At 42.6% G+C, this 20,560-nt stretch overlaps 1 protein-coding gene across 3 annotated transcripts in view; it reads left to right on the top strand.

Moving 5' to 3' along the window:
* Positions 1 to 20,560, top strand: part of SPEF2 (sperm flagellar 2) — a 231,501-nt gene that overhangs the window by 103,767 nt on the left and 107,174 nt on the right. For all 3 annotated transcript variants that reach the window (XM_077462869.1, XM_077462868.1, XM_077462871.1), the window contains exon 11: positions 17,298 to 17,517. In XM_077462869.1, coding sequence (XP_077318995.1) covers positions 17,298 to 17,517 — 220 coding nt within the window. The remainder of the gene's footprint in view (positions 1 to 17,297; positions 17,518 to 20,560) is intronic.

Below are 20,560 nucleotides of genomic sequence, written 5' to 3'. Positions count from 1 at the left end.
GCGACGTGGCTCCCAAACAAAATTGACGTCTTTTTTTCCCACAAATAGAGCTTTCTTTTGGTGGTATTTGATCACCCCTGCGGTTTTTATTTTTTGCGCTCTAACCAAAAATAGAGCGACAATTTTGAAAAAAACGCATTATTTTTTACTTTTTGTTATAATAAATATCCCCCAAAAATATATAAAAAAAATTTTTTTTCCCTCAGTTTAGGCCGATACGTATTCTTCTACATATTTTTGGTAAAAAAATCGCAATAAGCGATTATTGATTGGTTTGCGCAAAAGTTATAGCGTTTACAAAATAGGGATAGTTTTATAGCATTTCTATTAATAATTTTTTATTATTTTTTTTTTTACTAGTAATGGCGGCGATCAGCGATTTTTATTGTGACTGCGACATTGTGGGGGACCCATCGGACCCATCGGACATTTTTTACACATTTTTGGGACCATTGTCATTTATACAGTAATCACTGCTATATAAATGCAGTGATTCCTGTGTAAATGACACTGGCAGTGAAAGGGTTAACCAGTGGGTGGCAGTGTAGGGGTTAAGTGTTCCTAGGGGTGTGTTACTAACTGTGGGGGGGTTGGGCTTTCATTTAGTGAACACTGATCTCTGCTCCAATCACATGGAGTAGAGATCAGCGTCACTAGTTGCTAGGCAGAATGGAGAAATGTTGTTTACACAGCATTTCCTCCATTCGGCCGCTCCGTGAGATGATCGCGGGGATGCCCGCGACGATCGAGTCCGTGGGTCCCGCGACTGGACTCACGGGGGTCCCGACCAGCGCGGGAGCGCGCTGCCGGCGGCGCGCTCCCGATGGCAGGGCGGCATTGAATATTGGACGTACCTGTACGCCAATATGCCTGCCCGTGCCATTCTGTCGACGTACATCGTCGTGCGCTGGTCGGGAAGTGGTTAAAATTCTTAAAAAAAAAAAAATTTGGAAACATTTTTTGTTTTACTCACCTCTAAATACCTGTTGCTAGGGGGTCCCTCGTAGTCTGCCTTCCTCCTTGCCCGGGCTGGTGACATCACTTCCCCTTGCGCCGCACAGTCACCTGGGATCTGTCACGTGTCCCAGGTAACTGTGCGGCGTATCACGGTGCCCTGCGCCACTCACGCATGCCCACAGTACGAATGACGGCGCCACCAGTGGAGCGGGGAACGAGGGGGGGCTTCGTTCCCCTGCATCGCTGGACCCTGGGACAGGTAAGTGTCCGATTATTAAAAGTCAGCAGCTGCAGTATTTGTAGCTGCTGACTTTAAATTTTTTTTTTTTAGGGGGTACCCCACTTTAATAATATAACTTATTTATCTTGGTCTCAATACTCCAGTGTACAGAGTCCCAGTAGCCCTCTTCCTATTCAACATGGGCTCTGGCAAATTCTGGCCAGGATTTTTTGTGCATGTGCTTTAGGAGAGTCTTTCTTCATTGACGACACCCATGTATGCCATTCCTCTGCAGTGAATGCCATTTAGTGTTACGGAACACATGTTAATCCACATTTTAGGCCTGAAGAATAGATAAAACCCCCAAAAGATAGATTTTCTAAATGCAGAGAGTGCATGGAAGTGAGTAAGGAGGGCAATAATTGGGACTTTGGGTGAGGCAACTGAAAAACACCTAAATAAAGTATAAAAAAACTTTACATATTTATTGTCATAGAGCATTTAAACGTAAGTACATATGTAGATGCCATGTCATCAATATGATACAGTTCATACATATACATAATATAATTTAGCAACACATTCCAGTTACCAATGTATAAAATATAAAGCTCCAATTGAGATAATTATTGAAAAGGCAAAAATTACATGGTATGTAGGGATGAGCCGAACACCCCCCAGTTCGGTTCGCAGCAGAACATGCGAACTGGCAAAAAATGTGTTAGAACGCGCGAACACTGTTAAAGTAGCGTCAGAGGGGGCGGAGTCACTCAGTTACATAACCGAGTGACCCCACCCCCCTCTGATGCTACAGGAAAGCCATAGAGATGTCCCCGTGCGTCAGAGGGCGGGGTCACCCGTGGTGTCATCGCCCTCCGTTTTAAAAGAGCTGTCATCTGAGAGGCGGTTATTATGGCGAGTGCCTCCCATGGAGGCAGATCGGTGTTGGCGTGCGGCTTTCTTTTTTTTCTTTTCGTCTGTCAGAGCGAGAGACGAAGAAGATGAATGGACTTCGTGGGATACTTTTATTTTTTTATTTTTTAATAAAGGAATTGTCCCAAGCCATGTCTTGTGCTTTTTTTTACCATTTTCACATTTTTTTTGTGAAATGGTAGGGGTACATACCCCGTTACCATTTCACACGGGGGGGGGGGGCAGGGTCTGGGGGTCTCCTTGTTAAAGGGGGCTTCCAGATTCCGATAAGCCCCCGCCCGCAGATCCCCACAACCACTGGACAAGGGTACTTTAAATTAATAGCGTATTAAACACAGAGTGGTGCTGTGGATACGAAACATAGTAAAACATGCCACGTCCCGATATTTGGAATTATTAGACAGAACAGTTGTGGAAAATGATGGACTTTATAGGCATAACACACACATTTCTTTAAAAGGATTTTTACCAAAATTAATTTACAATAATAAAAAGTACTTAATGCAAAGCATACATAGATTTGCATAAAACACTGACTGCCTCGGAGCATAACGATTACACTGTCAATGTAGTCTGTTTAAATCACAAATTGATCAAAGACTCATACATTTCTATTTTGCTATGACAAATAGTAATTAACATAGGCAAAGCAAATAAAAAAACAGTAGTATAGACAGTGTATCATAGATGACTCAGCTCGAAATTGCCCTACATGTTACGCGTTATACAAACGCTTCATCAGGAGCTTTTGGCGTTTTTAAAAATAAATAAACAAAAATTAAAACAATCACAAATTAATAAATAATTCATATAATATATAAAAATTATTTTTACTTTGCAAGTATGCTCCCCTTTACCCAAGAACCGGAATTTTTTCCCCCACCATCATAAAATTAGAAAAAGAGGAAATAGAAAAAAAAAAAAAAAAGAAGGGGGAAAAAAAACACAAATTTATAGACCGTCAGGGCGCTTTCTAGCCCCGAGAGAGAGCATTGTGCTTCTCTCCGGGTGCTATGTTCCGCACATGCGCAGGCCGCCAGATTCGTCCGCTGTGTAATTGGCATGGCAGTCATGGTGCTCACATACCCGGCCAAGTTCTACAGGGCATGCGCCATCACCTCTGGTATGTCCCGCCGCGCCACACACACAGCGGATGAATCTAGCGGTATGCGCATGCGCGGGACATAGCCAGGGCGTTAACACACCCGGCCAGACTCCACAATGCATGCGCCAGAACCCCCGGTGTATCGCGCCATGCCAATTACACAGTGGACGAATCTGGCGGTCTGCACATGTGCGGAACATAGCACCCGGAGAGAAGCACAATGCTCTCTCTCGGGGCTAGAAAGCGTCCCGACGGTTTATAAATTTGTGTGGTTTTTTTTCCCCCTTCTTTTTTTTTTCTGTTCCCTCTTTTTCTAATTTTATGATGGTGGTGGAAAAAATTCCGGTTCTTCGGTAAAGGAGAGCATACTTGCAAAGTAAACATTCTTTTTATATATTATATGAATTATTTATGAATTTGTGATTGTTTTAATTTTTGTTTGTTTATTTTTAGAAAACGCCAAAAGCTCCTAATGAAAAGTTTGTATAACGCGTAACATGTAGGGCAATTTCGAGCTGAGTCATCTATGATATACTGTCTATACTACTGTTTTTTTATTTGCTTTGCCTATGTTAGGTACTATTTGTCATAGCAAAATGGAAATGTATGAGTCTTTGATCAATTTGTGATTTAAACAGACTACATTGACAGTGTAATCGTTATGCTCCGAGGCAATCAGTGTTTTATGCAAATCTATGTATGCTTTGCATTAAGTATTTTTTATTTTTTATGTTTGTAAATAAATTTTGTTAAAAATCCTTTTAAAGAAATTTGTGTGTTATGCCTATAAAGTCCATCATTTTCAACAACTGTTCTGTCTAATAATTTCACTGGGCAAGGGTTGTGGGGATGAGTCCCTTCTCCCCATCAACATGGGGACAAGGTTCTTTGGGGGGCTACGGTTCAGGCCTGGTATGGTTCAGGAGGGGGGGCTCTCTCTCGCCCCCCCCCCTCTTTTCCTGCAGCCTGCCAAGTTTTGTGCTCGGATAAGGGTCTGGTATGGATTTTTGGGGGGACTCCACGCCATTTTTAAAAAAAAATTTGCGCGGGGTTCCCATTAAAATCCATACCAGACCCTGGGGTCTGGTATGGATTTTGAGGGGGACCCCCACACCATTTTTTTTAAAAATTTGGGCACGGGGTTCCCCTTAATATCCATACCAGACCTGAAGCCTAGTATGGAATTTGGGGGGACCCCCACGCATTTAAAAAAAAAAATTGATTCGGGGTTCCCCTGTGGGAGAATCCCATGCCGTTTTTTTCAATGATGTGTATTGCCGGGACCGACAATTCATTATAGCCGCAAGTACTTTTAAATTACTTTTTTCCTTATAGACCCATATTGATTAAAAAGTGTGGAAAGAGCAAGGGATGTGCAACTAGAGGCAGGGCTGTTTTTAAGGCAGGGCAAAAGGGGCAGCTGCCCTGGACCCTGTCGTTGTTGTGGGGCCCAAAGCAGCGGCCCCATACTTGCCAACTATCCTGGTTTACATTCCCTCGTCCCTTGAGGTTTTAGTCCTGTGCTGTGTCCCAATATCTCAGTGTGAAGTGCTGCTACCAATGCTGCCTAGCTCTGCTCTATTGTTGTGTACAGATGACTCACCTGAAGACTCTGTGTTTACATGTAAATTACAGACATTCATATGTAAATAGCCGCGGCTGGCAGCATTGATATGTATATCATGCCCCCCTGAGTTCATATCCACAATAATCTCTAGCAACCAATCAACAAGCAGAAATCTTGTGCTGTAACCTCTGGCAACTAATCAGTAAGCCGTAATGTGTGCTGTAACCTCTAGCAACCAGTCAGTGAGTGGTAATGATACACTGTAACCTCTGGCAACCAATAGCAATAGCTGCCTTATCTGATTCAGTAAACTGATTTTGAGTCTAGCTGCTATCTATTGTATGTCTCAGAGCAGGTGAAGAGAAAAACTGCATGGGGGGGGCAAGAAAAGTTTTGCCCAGGGTCCAATCAATATTAAAGACGCCCCTGATGGGGGGCAGAGGAGGCAGCCCCATCTGGGCGGCAGCCGCTGTCTGTGATTTGGTGCCAAGGTAAATATATAAATCAGCCAATAGGTGGAAAAGGCGCACACGTCATGACGCCCAGATGACTTCATGCATGCAGCGCTTGGCATGACGCTGATGCGCAGCAGGAATCGCCCACCCGATCCCCCACATTCCATTGCTGAAGTGGAGAGGAGGGCGCCTGGTGCACAGGTCCTGGGTATCAGACGGCCAGGCAGCCCCACAGAAGAAGACTGCATGAAATTGAACAGAGAGAATAATATATAAGTATGGAGGAAAGTACTGAACGTTGCTGGATGTTAAAACTATACAGTATACTATGTATGCAGGCCAAAAAAGGTCTGTCAGGCACAGAAATATACATAAGTGTCAATACAAAGCTGTACATCCGCTGTCCAATTGCATCCATCCATATTGAACATATATAAAGAGGAGGGATTTGGTGAGACTTTAAATGACGCACACATATGTGCATGTGCTCCATCCCTAAATCAAGTAAATAAGGAGGGGAATTAGAAACTTTGGAATGTAGAGCTTTATGGCATGTTGAGAATGGTGAATACAGGGTTTCGTTTCTTCTTGAGTAGTTTGATGATGAACAGCTAATTTTTATATAGACTTAAACCTTATTTCAGCCTTTTTTTTCTTGGAAATCCCCTTTATGTCTGACTTTAAACAACCTCAACCACTTCCCGGTTCCCAATAAAATACCAGTGAATTTAACAATTAACTCGGGGCGAAATACAGTGCTCAGCATAAATGAGTACACCGCTTTTGAAAAGTAAGATTTTATTCAATATCTGAATAAACACAAGAACAAATTTCAAAATGTTTACAAAACTGAGTTTTATAGAACAATTGTTTAGCTCACACATGAGTAAGTAAGGTTAAAGTGGTGTTGCCACCAAAAAATTAAAAATTGTTTAAAATTCTTAAAAAATAAAAATAAAAAAATAATTGGAAAAAAAATAGTTTTTACTCACCTCTAAATACCTGTTGCTAGGGGGTCCCTCGTAGTCTGCCTTCCTCCTTGCCCGGGCTGGTGACATCACTTCCCCTCGCGCCGCACAGTCACCTGGGACCTGTCACGTGTCCCAGGTAACTGTGCGGCGTATCACGGCGCCACTCACGCATGCACAGTGGGTGCCTGGCTGTGAAGCCACAGCCGGGTGCCCACATTACGAATGACGGCGCCGCGAGTGGAGCGGGGAACGAGGGGGGGCTTCTTTCCCCCACATCGCTGGACCCTGGGACAGATAAGTGTCTGATTATTAAAAGTCAGCAGCTGCAGTATTTGTAGCTGCTGACTTAAAAAAAAATTTTTTAGGGGGTACCCCACTTTAATAATATAACTTATTTATCTTGGTCTCAATACTCCAGTGTACAGAGTCCCAGTAGCCCTCTTCCTATTCAACATGTGCTCTGGCGAATTCTGGCCAGGATTTTTTGTGCATGTGCTTTAGGAGAGTCTTTCTTCATTGACGACACCCATGTATGCCATTCCTCTGCAGTGAATGCCATTTAGTGTTACGGTAAACAGTCACCCCATTTTGGCTTTCTACTTCGTTAGCTAACTGCAGTGAACTTGCATGTCAATTTACTTCAACCCTTCCCGTCAGAAGATTCTCCTGTCGAGGTGTTAACTTTCGTAGATGGCCTGGAGTGAGATGGTTGCAGTTCCATCTTTGTTAAATTTTTATATCACTTTTGCTACAGTATTCTTACTGATAAGTAAAGCTTTGCTGATCTTCTTGGAGCCTTCACCTTTCTTGTGTAAATACATTTTTTTTTTTCTCGGGCCTTGTGAAATTTCTCTTCCATGTGGTGCCATTGCTGACAGGAAATGGGAGAGATTTTCTTAAGTAAATGCCCTTTTATAATCATCTATCTGCTGGACTCCTGTTTAATGAATAATTAGATTTACCTGTAGTTGAATTTTTGGTAAATAGGATTTTGTTGCCTAAAATTTAGCTTTGCTCCTAATGCCGCATACACACGATCAGACTATCCAGCGGACTTGGAAAGTTTTTTCCCAAAAGTCCGGCGGACTTAGAAAGAAGTTTTGACTTTTGAAATGAATGAACTTGCCCACATACGGAGGAAAGTCCGTTCATTTTGAACACGGCTCCAGGTAGACGGGACTAGCGAAGGAAGTCAATGATGTCAGATTGACACTTCGCTAGCCCCGTCACCTGGTATGGACCTGGTACGGACTTATAGGGGAAGCCCTACGCCGAAATAACAGCGTGGGGGTCCCCCCCAAAGCCCATATCAGGCCCTTATCCGAGCACGCAGCCCGGCCGGTCAGGAAAGGGGGTGGGGACGAGCGAGTGCCCCCCCTCCGGGGCTGTACCAGGCCGCGTGCCCTCAACATGGGGGGGTGTTTTGGGTAAGGGGGGCCCTGCGGCCCCCCTACCCCAAAGCACCTTGTCCCCATGTTGATGAGGCCTCTTCCCGACAACCCTGGCCGTTGGTTGTCGGGGTCTGCGGGCGGGGGGCTTATCGGAATCTGGGAGCCCCCTTTAATAAGGGGGCCCCCAGATACCGGCCCCCCACCCTATGTGAATAAGTATGGGGTACAATGTACCCCTACCCATTCACCTGCTGAAAAAAATGTAAATAAAACACAACACAAGCTTTTAAAATAATTTATTGCACAGCTCCGGGGGTCTTCTTCCGTCTTGGGGGGTCTTCTCGCCTATCTTCTGCTAGCTCTTTTACTAGCGGAGTAGCCCGGCTTTCTTCTTCATCGCCGCCGCCGTCCGGAGGTCATCTTCTGACTTCAGGGGTCTTGTCCCCTTCTTCGGGGGTCTTGTCCCCCTCTTCGGTTCTTCTTGCCGGGACTCCGCTTTCTTCCTATAGCTCTTTTACTAGCGGTGGCTTGGTCTTCTGTTGTCGCCGCCTCTTCTTCTGACTTCAGGGGTCTTGTCCCCTTCTTCGGTGGTCTTGTCCCCCTCTTCAGTTCTTCTTGCCGGGCCTCCGCTCCTTCTTCCAGCTTTTTTACTAGCGGTGGCCCGGTCTTATGTCATTGTTGCCGCCGCTGCCGCCTTCTCTTCTGCTCTTCTTCTTCTCTTCTTCCTTGAGATGTTGACTCGACGCTGTCTCTGGCCGTAATGACTGGGATGCGTTTTGTGGCGACTTATATAGGGACAATGGGCGGGGTCACCGGGTGATGTCCCTGTCCCTTATGATGTCACAGTCCCAGCACCCTCTGGGACTGTGACAACTTTTTTCTTTTTTTTCTTTTTTTTTGTGGATTAGATGGATTAGAACACCTATAAGGTTTTCTATTGCCACCTCTGCCCCTGTTAGGCAAATTGACTCTCTATTTGTCCTGTTTACTGCTATGATCAGTGAAAGTACAAACCCAATTCCAAAAAAGTTGGGACCCATATTATCTTCATAATAGCAAATAGAAAACATATCAAACATTTAAACTAAGGAAATGTACAATTTTAAGAAAAAAAATAAGGTAATTTTGAAATTGATAGCAGCAACACGTCTCAAAAAAGTTGGGACAGGGCAAAAAAAGCTGTCAAAGTAAGTGGTACTAACAAGGAAGAGCTATTTTACAGCTAATTAGGTTAATTGGCAACAGGTCAGTTAAAAAAGAGCATTTTAGAGGTCTGACTCATCCCCCTCCTCCCACCTTTGCCCCTGCTTCATAGAAGATATAAAAAGGAGAAGGGGCCTTATGCCATGTACACACGATCGGAAATTTGGCCAGCAAAAGACTGATGAGAGCTTTTCGTCTGAAAATGCGACCGTGTGTATGCTCCATCGGAATTTTGCTGGCCGAGCATGTTCTCAATTTTCTGACAGAAAAAATTTTGATTGGAAATCCCGAGCGTCTGTAGCAATTCCGACTTGTAAAATTCCTACGCATGCTCAGAAACCGACGCATGCTCAAACCATTGAACTTAATTTTCTCGGCTCGTACTGTTGTACGTCACGGCATTCTTGACAGTCGAAAGTTCAGCGAACTTTTGTGTGACCGTAAGTTTGAGCGCAATTCCGTCGGAAAAACCATCATAGCTTTTTTCCTCTGAGAATTCTGATCGTGTGTACACGGCATTAAAGTGTTAGTAAATTCACAACAGTAAAATCAGTCTGTATACAGTGGGGAAACTTTTTTGTAAGTTTGCCCACCTACAAAGAAATGGTGGTCCTATAATTGTTATCATAGGTGTATTTTAAAGGAAAGAGATAGAATATCAACCAAAAATCCAGAAAAACACATGATTCAAATGTTATAAATTGAGTTGCAGTTCAGTGAGTAAAATAAATATTTGATCCCCTACCAACCAACAATAATTCTGGCTCCCACAGACTGGCTAGAGTATGTGCTCACGTGGTACACAGATTAGTCCTGCCAATTTAAGAAGATGCTCCTAACAACTTGTTATGTGTATAAAATACACCGGTCCACAGAATCTCTTTCTTCCAATCAAACCTCACAATCATGGGTAAGACCAAAGAGCTGTCAAAGGACATCAGGGACAAGATTGTAGACCTGCACAAGGCTGGAATGGGCTACAAGACCATCATCAAGAAGCTTGGTAAGAAGGAGACAACTGTTGGAGCAATTGTCCGCAAATGGAAGAAATACAAAGTAACCATCAATCACCCTCAGTCTAGAGCTCCATGCAAGATTTCCCCTCATGGGGTAGGTATGATCTTGAGAAGTGGGGGATCAGCCCAGAACTACTACATGGGAGAAGCTTGTGAATGATCTCAAGGCAGTTGGGTCCACAGTCACCAGAGTAGCCATTGGTAACACAATACGCCACCATAGATTGAAATCCTGGAGCACCCAAAAGGTCCCCCTCCTAAAGAAGGCACATGTACAGGCCCGTCTGAAGTTTTTCCAATGAACATCTAAATGATTCAGAGAAGGATTGGGGGAAAGTGCTGTGGTCAGAACAAAATTGAGCTCTTTAGTATTAAATTGACTGGCCATGTTTTTAGGAAGAAAAATGCTGACTATGACCCTAAGAACACCATCCCTACAGTCAAGCACAGAGGTGGAAACATTATGCTTTGGGGCTGTTTCGCTGCTAAATGTACAGGCCAACTTTGCCACATCGAGGGGCCAATGGACGGGGCCATGTATTGTAAAATCTTGGATGAAAACCTTCTTCCCTCAGCCAGAACACTGAAGATGGGCTGTGGATCGGTCTTCCAGCATGACAATGACCCAAAACATACAACCAATGCAACAAAGGAGTGGCTCAAGAAGAAGCTCATTAACCACTTCAATACCAGGCACTTAAACACCTTCCTGCCCAGACCAATTGAAATTTTTATAATATAAATAATATAATTTTTACCACAAATAGAGCTTTCTTTTGGTGGTATTTGATCACCTCTACGGTTTTTATTTTTTGCTAAACAAATAAAAAAATACAGAAAATTTTGAAAAAAGTATGTTTTTTTTTTGTTTCAGTTTCAAAAATGTGTAAATAAGTAAGTTTTCTCCTTCACTGATGGGCACTGATGGGGCTACACTGATGGGAACTGATAAGGCAGCACTGATGAGGTGGCATTGATGGACACTGATATGTGGCACTGATAGGTGGCACTGATAGGTGGCACTGATAGGTGGCACTGATAGGCGACACAGATGGGCACTGATAGCTGGCACGGATTGGCATGGATGGGCATGGATAGGTGGCACAGATGGGCATGGATAGGCGGCACAGATGGGCATGGATAGGCAGCACAGATGAGCATGGATGGGCGGCACAGATGGGTATTGATAGGTGGCATGGATGGGAACTGATATGCGGCACAGATGGGCACTGATAGGCGGCATTGTATTATATTATACTGTACTAATGGATGCCAATCAGTGCCAAACAATAATGCATGCCAATCAGTGATGCCCATTGTGGGCACTGATTGGCATCCATTGTGGGCACTGACTGGAATCCCTGGTGGTCTAGGGTTGCATACCTTGTGCTGGGCATTCCTGGTGGCCTGGTGGCATCCCTGGTGGTCCAGTGTGGGCATCCTTGGGGGGGGGGCTGTGCTGATAAGACTGACAGACGCGATTGAGGAAAAGCCGATCACCGGCTCTTCCTATTTACACTGTGATCAGCCGTGATTGGACACGGCTGATCACGTGGTAAAGAGTCTCCATCGGAGACTCTTTACCGAGATCGTAGTTGCAGGGTGTCAGACTGACACCCCGCAACAACGATCGCCGCGATGAGCGCCCCCCCCCCCCCCCCCCGTGGCGCGCAGCGGGTCAAAATCCTGATCACGTCATATGACGTCCGGTCAGGATTTTTAAACCACTTTGCCGCCGTGTTTCTGTTATAGGGCGGGCGGCAAGTGGTTAAGGTCATGGAGTGGCCTAGCCAGTCTCCAGACATTAATCCTATAAAAAATTTATGGAGGGAACTGTGAAGGGGCGCATGTTTCCCATACTTAGAACTGTCCCTGCACAAAGTGTCATTTCGCAAGGAAAAAAAAGTCTTTTAAAATCATTTTCCATTGTCGGCTCCCGTAATACAGAGAACACTCAATGAGTGTTCTCTGTATTAGCCGGCAATTCATTCATTGATATAAAAAATAAAAAGCGTGGGGGTTCCCCTAAATTCAATTACCAGGCCCTTCAGGTCTGGTATGGATATTAAGGGGAACCCCGTGTCAAATTAAAAAAATAAAAATTCCGTGGGGGTCCCCCTAAAAATCCATACCAGACCCTTTATCCGAGCACGCAACCTGGCAGGCCGCAGGAAAAGAAGGGGGGATGCGAGAGCGCCCCCCCTCCTGAACCGTACCAGGCCACATGCCCTCAACATTGGATAGCAAGAGTGGATTAGCACCGCTGGAATCTTTTTATTTTTTTATTTTTTATTTTTTAATAAAGGAATTTTTCAAAAGTGTGTTTGTCTTATTTAACCATTTTTACACTTTCTTTGTAAAATGGTAGGGGTACTTTTGTACCCCCTTACCATTTCAAACAGGGGGAGCCGGGATCTGGGGACCCCTTGTTAAAGGGGGCTTCCGGATTCTGATAAGGCCCCCGCCCGCAGACCACCACAACCACCGGCCAGGGTTGTGGGGATGAGGCCCTTGTCCCCATCAACATGGGGATATGGTGCTTTGAGGGGTCACAGACCCCCAAAGCATCCTCCCAATGTTGAGGGTATGTGGCCTGGTACGGTTCAGGAGGGGGGGCGCTCTCTCATCCCCCCTCTTTTCCTGCGGCCTGCCAGGTTGCGTGCTCGGATAAAGGGTTTGGTATGGATTTTGAGGGGGACCCCCACGGAATTTTTTTTTTATTTGATGCGGGGTTCCCCTTAATATCCATACCAGACCTGAAGGGCCTGGTAATTGAATTTAGGGGAACCCCCACGCTTTTTATTTTTTATATCAATGAATGAATTGTCAGCTAATACAGAGAACACTCATTGAGTGTTCTCTGTATTACGGGAGCCAACAATGGAAAGTGATTTTAAAAGACTTTTTTTCCTTGCGAAATGACACTTTGTGCAGGGACAGTTCTAAGCACGGGAAACATGCGCCCCTTCACAGGCATACTATAGACAGCCCCCGCCCCTACAAAATTTAAAGGAATATTACACTTTTATTGTTTCACTTTAATCATTATTAAAATCTCTGCTCCTAAAAAAACGGCCATTTTTAAAACTTTTTTTTGCATTGATCCATGTCCCCTGGGGAAGGACCCGGGTCCCCAAACACTTTTTAGGACAGTAACTTGCATATTAGCCTTTAAAATTAGCACTTTAGATTGTGAACGTTGGAGTCTCATAGACTTTAATAGGGTTCTAAAGTTCACACGAAGTTTAGGTCTGTTCGCAGGTTCTGGTGGGGACCGAACAGGGGGGTGTTCGGCTCATCCTTATTCTTTACATTTAAAGCCCTTTACATTGTGATTTTTTTATTTATTTTTTATTTCCATACATCATATAGTTAGAGAAGGTTAAATGACCTACATACTAAAGATATTTTAGCATTTAAGAAATAAGCAAGTTCCCTGTGAATGAGGTCTCCTTGATGTGGTTTGTTGGCCAGATATATGTGAACAAAAATAATACTGTCCCACTATAGACAGCAGCAGTATACGGAAGTAAAAGCAGATCTCCAGACAGTCCTACCTCTGTCTTCTGACACATCTAAACACCTAACCAAGCCAATACCTGTACATGTAATGAAAATTTGGACCTGCAGCTCAGTGCGACTGGATTGGAGTGATTGGAGTTCTTTTTAATGGGCCTTTAGTATAATTAAAGCCTAAGTGCAGTCAAAATAAAAAAAAACACAGAAATCAGCACAAGGGGCATAAACGACAGTCAGTGGAATATGTCCCTTGTGTAGATGCCTCTCCTGTTCAGTGAAATCTTCTTCCATCGATGCCTTACCACTCGCACCGCCATAACTCATTAAGAGTGCCCAACTATGCCCACCCTTTTCGCACAAGTTCTGCATTCTTAAAAGCCAGTACTTCAACTTCTACAACTTCTATGTATTAAACACAATGTATGAATGGAGGACAGGCAGATTATTGAAAGGTCCACCCCCTCTATTCATAGATCCATTCAAAGATTTCAATATTCGCATTCAGTGTCTGTTAATATTTTAAAATTCTTTTTTCTCTGTATAATGTGTAAATTGGATCAGTAGGTGTGGGTGTTAGTATTGGTTTATAGGTGAGATTTAGGCCTCACGCACACTGGACTATTTGCTAACTCTCCTAGACTCCTTTCTGCTTGTAAGCCCATGTAATGCATTTAGTAGACATGTGCAGAGTAAAATATTTCGTTTCGGAATTTCGTTTTCGTCTGAAAACTTAATTTATTTAGTTACTCCCGAAATTCGTTTTTATTTATTTTGTTTTTCGTTCAAAAATTGCATTCGTCCGAAAATCCAAATGAATTACGGTCGAATCTGTCTTTGAAGGCTTATGGTGTCTGTCGAATGTATAAAGAAGATTCGACGGAGCTAGTATATAGCATACTTCGTGTGAACTTTAAAACCCTATTAAAGTCTATGGGACTCCAGCGTTCAAAATCTAAAGTGCTAATTTTAAAGGCTAATTTGCAAGTTACTGTCCTAAAAAGTGTTTGGGGACCCGGGTCCTGCCCCAGGGGACATGTATCAATGCAAAAAAAAGTTTTAAAAACGGCCGTTTTTTCGGGAGCAGTGATTTTAATAATGATTAAAGTGAAACAATAAACGTGTAATATTCCTTTAAATTTTGTAGGGGGGGGGCTGTCTATAGTATGCCTGTGAATGGGTGCATGTTTCTGGTGCTTAGAACTGTCCCTGCACAAAGTGTCATTTATGCAGGAAAAAAAGTCCTTTAAAATCACTTGTAGCTATTATGAATTGTCGGCTCCGTAATACAGAGAACACTCATTGAAAGTCATTGATAAAAATAAATAAATAAATAAATAAAAAAAAAGCGTGGGGGTCCCCCAAATTCAATTACCAGGCCCTTCAGGTCTGGTATGGATATTAAGGGGAACCCTGCGTCAAATTTAAAAAAAAAAATTGATGTGGGGTTCCCCCTAAATATCCATACCAGACCCTTCAGGTCTGGTATGGATATTAAGGGGAACCCCGCGTCAAATTAAAAAAAAATTGACGTGGGGGTCCCCCTAAAAATCCATACCAGACCCTTTATCCGAGCACGCAACCTGGCAGGCCGCAGGAAAAGAGGGGGGGACGAGAGAGCGGCCCCCCTCCCTCCTGAACCGTACCAGGCCACATGCCCTCAACATTGGGAGGATGCTTTGGGGGTCTGTGACCCCTCAAAGCACCTTGTCCCCATGTTGATGCGGAGAAGGGCCTCATCCCCACAACCCTGGCCGGTGGTTGTGGGGGTCTGCGGGTGGGGGGCTTATCAGAATCTGGAAGCCCCCTTTAACAAGGGGACCCCCAGATCCCGCCCCCCCCCGTTTGAAATGGTAAGGGTGTACAAAAGTACCCCTACCATTTCACAAAGAAAGTGTAAAAAATAGTTAAATAAGACAAACACACTTTTGAAAAATTCCTATATTAAAAATAAAAAAATAAAAAAAAGATTCCAGCGGTGGTAATCCACTCTTGCTATCCAGCGACGGACGATCATCTCTCCGGGGTCCAGCGATTGGCTCATCTGAATCAGCGCAGCGAATCCATCCACCTTCTGTCTCCACGGAGGAGACACTGCGGGGATTCCGGCGGCCTGATGTTTGTTATATGCGGAGGCCGCCCCCCTCTGATGTAACGGAAACCTGCCTGTGTTACATCAGAGGGGTGCGGGGTCACCCATACGTCAAAGTGCAAAGTCAAAGTCCAGACCTGAATCCAATCGAGAATCTGTGGAAAGAGCTGAAAACTGCTGTTCACAAACGCTCTCCAACCTCACTGAGCTCGAGCTGTTTTGCAAGGAAGAATGGGCAAGAATTTCAGTCTCTCGATGTGCAAAACTGATAGAGACATACCCCAAGAGACTTGCAGCTGTAATCGCAGCAAAAGGTGGCTCTACAAAGTATTAACGCAAGGGGGCCGAATAATTTTGCACGCCCCACTTTTCTTTTTTTTATTAGTTAAAAAAGTTTCAAAAATCCAATAGATTTCGTTTCACTTCACAATTGTGTCCCACTTGTTGGTGATTCTTCACAAAAAATTAAAATTTTATATCTTTATGTTTGAAGCCTGAAATGTGGCAAAAGGTTGAAAAGTTCAAGGGGGCCGAATACTTGCGCAAGGCACTGTAATTCGTTACAAAAACATGCTTGTAATCCAAAGCACTTGTATATCAAAGCGAATTTCCCTATAGGAAATAATGGAAACTCAAATGATTTGTTCCACAACCATTTTTTCCGAGGTCCTTCAGTTTATAGTCCATATAAAAATATTATAGCAATGTGATAGGTTGTGTAACCATCCACCAATGGAAGCATCCGCAAGGGGATTAGAAGCAAAATCCAGCAGGAGCTACAAAGTATAAAAGAGAGGCGCCTCTAAGTGTAGAAATATGTTGCTAAATGCGGTGCCTTCATTAAATGTAACCATATTGCTATACTTAGAGGTGCCTCTCTTCTCTTTTACACTCAGTTGTGAGATGACACTACTTGTATATCAAGACATCGCTTGTATATCAAGTCAAAAGGTATTAAAAAAAAATTGCTTGTCTTGCAAAACGCTGTCAAACCAAGTTACTCTTAAACCAAGGTTTTACTGTACCTGCTGATCCTGCCAGTCCTGTTTTCCTATTTCAAACTGACAATGCCAGTCTTGTTTTCCTATTTCAAACTAACTGTGCTAGGCACATCCTGCTTGTCCTCCAATGGCCAAGACTTGTGCTAATATACCCTCCCTGCGTAGCCATTCACTGTAAAGATCCTCCCCCACAAAGTCCCTTATGCAGCTGCAAACAGAGGTCATGTGTTCATTTAAAAATATATATATATTTTTTATATATATCCATACACAAATGTTTTGCCGTTCAGTTCTATTTTTAAACTGCCACGTGTGTCCCGTTGGGAAGATATCCTTTCTCTATTCATAGATTGGACTTGATGGACTTGTATCTTTATGTAACTATGTAACTTCCTGCTCTGTACACACAACAGAAAGTAATAGCAAATCTCTCCAAAGTGAGTAGGAATCCCCTTTTGGACAGTTGTTTCTCTATTCCTGTTCTGATGATAATACAAAAAAAAAATGATATTTTCTATCATTTTTTGTTTCAGTGACAATGCCCAGTAGGATAAATAGGTAGAGAGTGAATTTCTGCAACAGGGACACACACAATAGACCTATAGCAATAAAAAATATCAGTAAACCGGACACATGTTCCAAACACGCATTGCTCAAAGCATAAAAACAAGTTTTGGCTTTACATACTCTTTATCCCTTTACTGCATTCACTGTAAGCGTTTTAAATAAAAGATGCGCTCTACTCTAAAAAAAAAGTGTACCACTTCTGTGAATAAGGTTAATGCATTGTTTCCGTCCCACAGATTAATATCAGTATACATCTGTCTCGATTGGTCCATGTGGTATAACATTTTCCCTGATTATTTACAGACCATGTCAGGAGAGTGGATTTTATCTGATGAATCTGAGGTGAAGACACCTGCACCCAACAACAACATCCTAGGCCATGTGGTCCATAGACTGTTGGATATTGTCAATCCGCCCCCACCCAACACACCACCACCTGGGTTCCCTCCGTTCCCCATCAAAGGCTGCGTTCTTGGGAAGATCTTCTCTGGAAAGACCAACAGCCTCAAGCATTTGGCAAAAGGTAAAGTATCATCTCCTTCTGAATTAGACGTTTTTAGTTTTTTTAAGGCTTTCATGACCTGGTAATCTCACTGACAAAGATCGGAATTTTAGCCTTTGGATGTGGGTATAAAAAAACGATTTGGTATGATAAAAATTCCACATAGTGGTCACATTATTTGACTTTTTCTACCCACAGCTGTGGTAAAGAGTGGGTGAGCTATTTATACTTGTATAGACTGCCCATGTTGTATATTTTTGTTTCAATGAATACTAGACATGTGCGATTTGTTTCGTACGAAACGAAAATTCGTACGAATTTCTGAAAATTCATACATTCGTACGAATCCGAAATACAAATTTTTATGCATACGAATTCCGTACGAAATTTCGTTTACGAATTTTGGATCCAAATTCATAACGAAAATTCGTAATTGTTAAATTGTTAAAAGTTAAAAATCCAGGAAGTCAGCACAGCACAGGGATGGTGGGAACCCCTCATAATGATAAATTCATCATAATGAAAATTCGTAATTGTTACGAAAAGTTAACGAAACTAAAAGTTAAAACCCCAGGAAGTCAGCACAGGGATGGTGGGAACCCTATGGGAATTTCTATGCTTACGAATTTCATACGAAATTTCGTTAATGAATTTTGGATCCAAATTAACAGAAACACGACTGGTGTTTTGTTCACCAATCAGAGGAAGTCAGCACAGCACAGGGATGGTAAGAACCCCTCATAATGGGCACAGCGGGTGTACACTCAGACCTGGGAACTCAGCACAGGGATGGTGCGAACTCATCATAATGAACACAGCAGGTGTACAGACCTGGGAACTCAGCACAGAGATGGTGGGGACCCCTCATAATGATAAATTCATCATAATGAATATTCGTAATTGTTACGAAAAGTTAACAAACCTAAAAGTTAAAAACACAGGAAGTCAGCACTGCACAGGGATGGTGGGAGCCCCTCATAATGATAAATCCATCATAATGAACTTTCGTTATTTTAACAAAAAGTTTACGAATCTAACGAAAATTCGTATTTCATACGAATCCGAATTTAATTTCGTACACGAATTAGGAAATACGATTTTTTTTCGTACAGAACGAAATCGAACGAACTGAAACAAATTTTTTGACGGCGCCCATGTCTAATGAATACAGGGAATGCTCTGATTATTTTCATTATTTATGTTTTTTTACATTTATTTATAAAAGTTTTACATGGCTCCATCTCTTTCCACCTCCCAAGCCTCTCTATTGGCCCTTAAACTGACAGGTGACCTCCCTGATAGATTAAGGGGTTCAGTAAGTAAGAGGGGCCTAGTACAATTGTGACTTTTCCAAAAAAAGGATTGGAATTGGTAAGGAGAAGGGGGACTGACATCACAATTTCCACCTCCACTAAACTTAGTCTTATTGCTGAATATAGCAGGCAGCTAAACTCTGGGTATGTTTATTTTGTTTAGGGGAGTGAAACAAGCATAATACTTGCCATGTTCCACTTGGCACTGATCTCAGCACGCCAGTTCTCCAAAGACATGGGAAATCCCTCGGTGCTCTCATGTACATGAAGGGATGACTGGTCGTCCTTTATTGTACATGTGGGCGCAGAGGTTGGCTGTACTTTGTGCTCCCTCCTGCCGAAGCACCCAAGACAGCCCCATGGCCAGACAGATTTTTTGGTTAGGGTTGAAAGTAGACATGTGCAATTCGTTTTGTTCCAAATTAGTTTTTTAACCAATTTAGACAAATTTGTTAATTCTGAAACATCTGAACTAATGAAAACCCTGTTTAACAAATTTTTCACAATATTAGAAAATTCATAAATTCGGACATCCAAAAATTCAAAAATATGAAATACAGTGGAACCTTGGATTACGAGCATAATCCGTTCCAGGGAAATGCTTGTAATCCAAAGCACTCACATATCAAAGCGAGTTTCCCCATAGAAGTTAATGGAAACAAAGATAATTCGCTCCGCATTGACTTCTATTGCATGCAATACCGCATATGGCCAGAGGTGGGGGGGGGGCTCGTCTTTCAAAACACTTGTTAACCGCGTTACTCGTAAACCAAGGTTCCATTGTAATAACTAATAATAACTTAACTATTTTGGCTGTTTGGTGCCAATGCACCAGGGGGTGTATGTGAAAAAAACTCCACTTACATACAAACCTTTGTGACTAGCGGAGGGCTGTCTCCCAGGGGCCATTCATTATTTGTTTATGTTGAAAATCACTATATGAGGACCAAACTATCTGTCTAGGTACAGGATTCCGTACGGTTTAGCCGTTAAGGCAACTTGGTTTTGTTGTTCCAGCACCCTTAAAGGTGGCCATTGGTCCTGGATTATTCTGTTTGGTAGTGCTTCGCCCCTGTCTATTGAACCATTTGGTTATCACTCCTGATCTATATATATATCAACAGATTTGGCTGTTCCCAGTCATCTGTACGTGAACCACAGAGATGTATCCCCCCCTTTTTTTGGGCGTTTATAACATCCACACTATCTGGATATTTACATACGGGGTTCATTCTCCTGCAAGACAGTGAGATTCATTCTCTCCTTTGCCATCTCTGAATACCTTGATTGTGTCCTGAAGAAGTCTAATGGTGAAACGTGTCGATACACAAGGGCTCACTGTATACTCTGTATCACATACATGATTTTTAACTTTTGAATACTCTATTCATGTACTGTATTTTCATAATAAACATTGTTATTTTTTCTACACCTTGCTATTTTTTTCATATGCCTTTAAAGTCCGACCTAGGGATACTTAAAAAGTATATCCCTTCCTTTTTTTTTTTTTAACTTAACTATTAATTTATAGGTATTGGAATTTTCTTTCAAATTTGTTAGTGAATGTAATGAATTCAGATTTATCTGAAGGTTACGAATTATCCGAAATAACGAATGCTGTATCTAAACGAATGGAACGTAACAAATAAATAATAATACACTTTTTATTATTATTATTTATTATTAATTTGTTCCATTCCATTTGTTTAGATTTGGCATTCGTTATGGCCCAATAATTTTAATAGAAAACA

This window comes from Lithobates pipiens, unplaced genomic scaffold (assembly GCF_037356315.1).
Source record: "Lithobates pipiens isolate NorthernLeopardFrog02 unplaced genomic scaffold, aLitPip1_a1.2 Scaffold_3, whole genome shotgun sequence".
Classification (NCBI taxonomy): domain Eukaryota; kingdom Metazoa; phylum Chordata; class Amphibia; order Anura; family Ranidae; genus Lithobates; species Lithobates pipiens.
The sequence above is the reverse complement of the archived record's forward strand: the minus strand, read 5'-3'. Positions and strand labels throughout refer to the sequence as shown.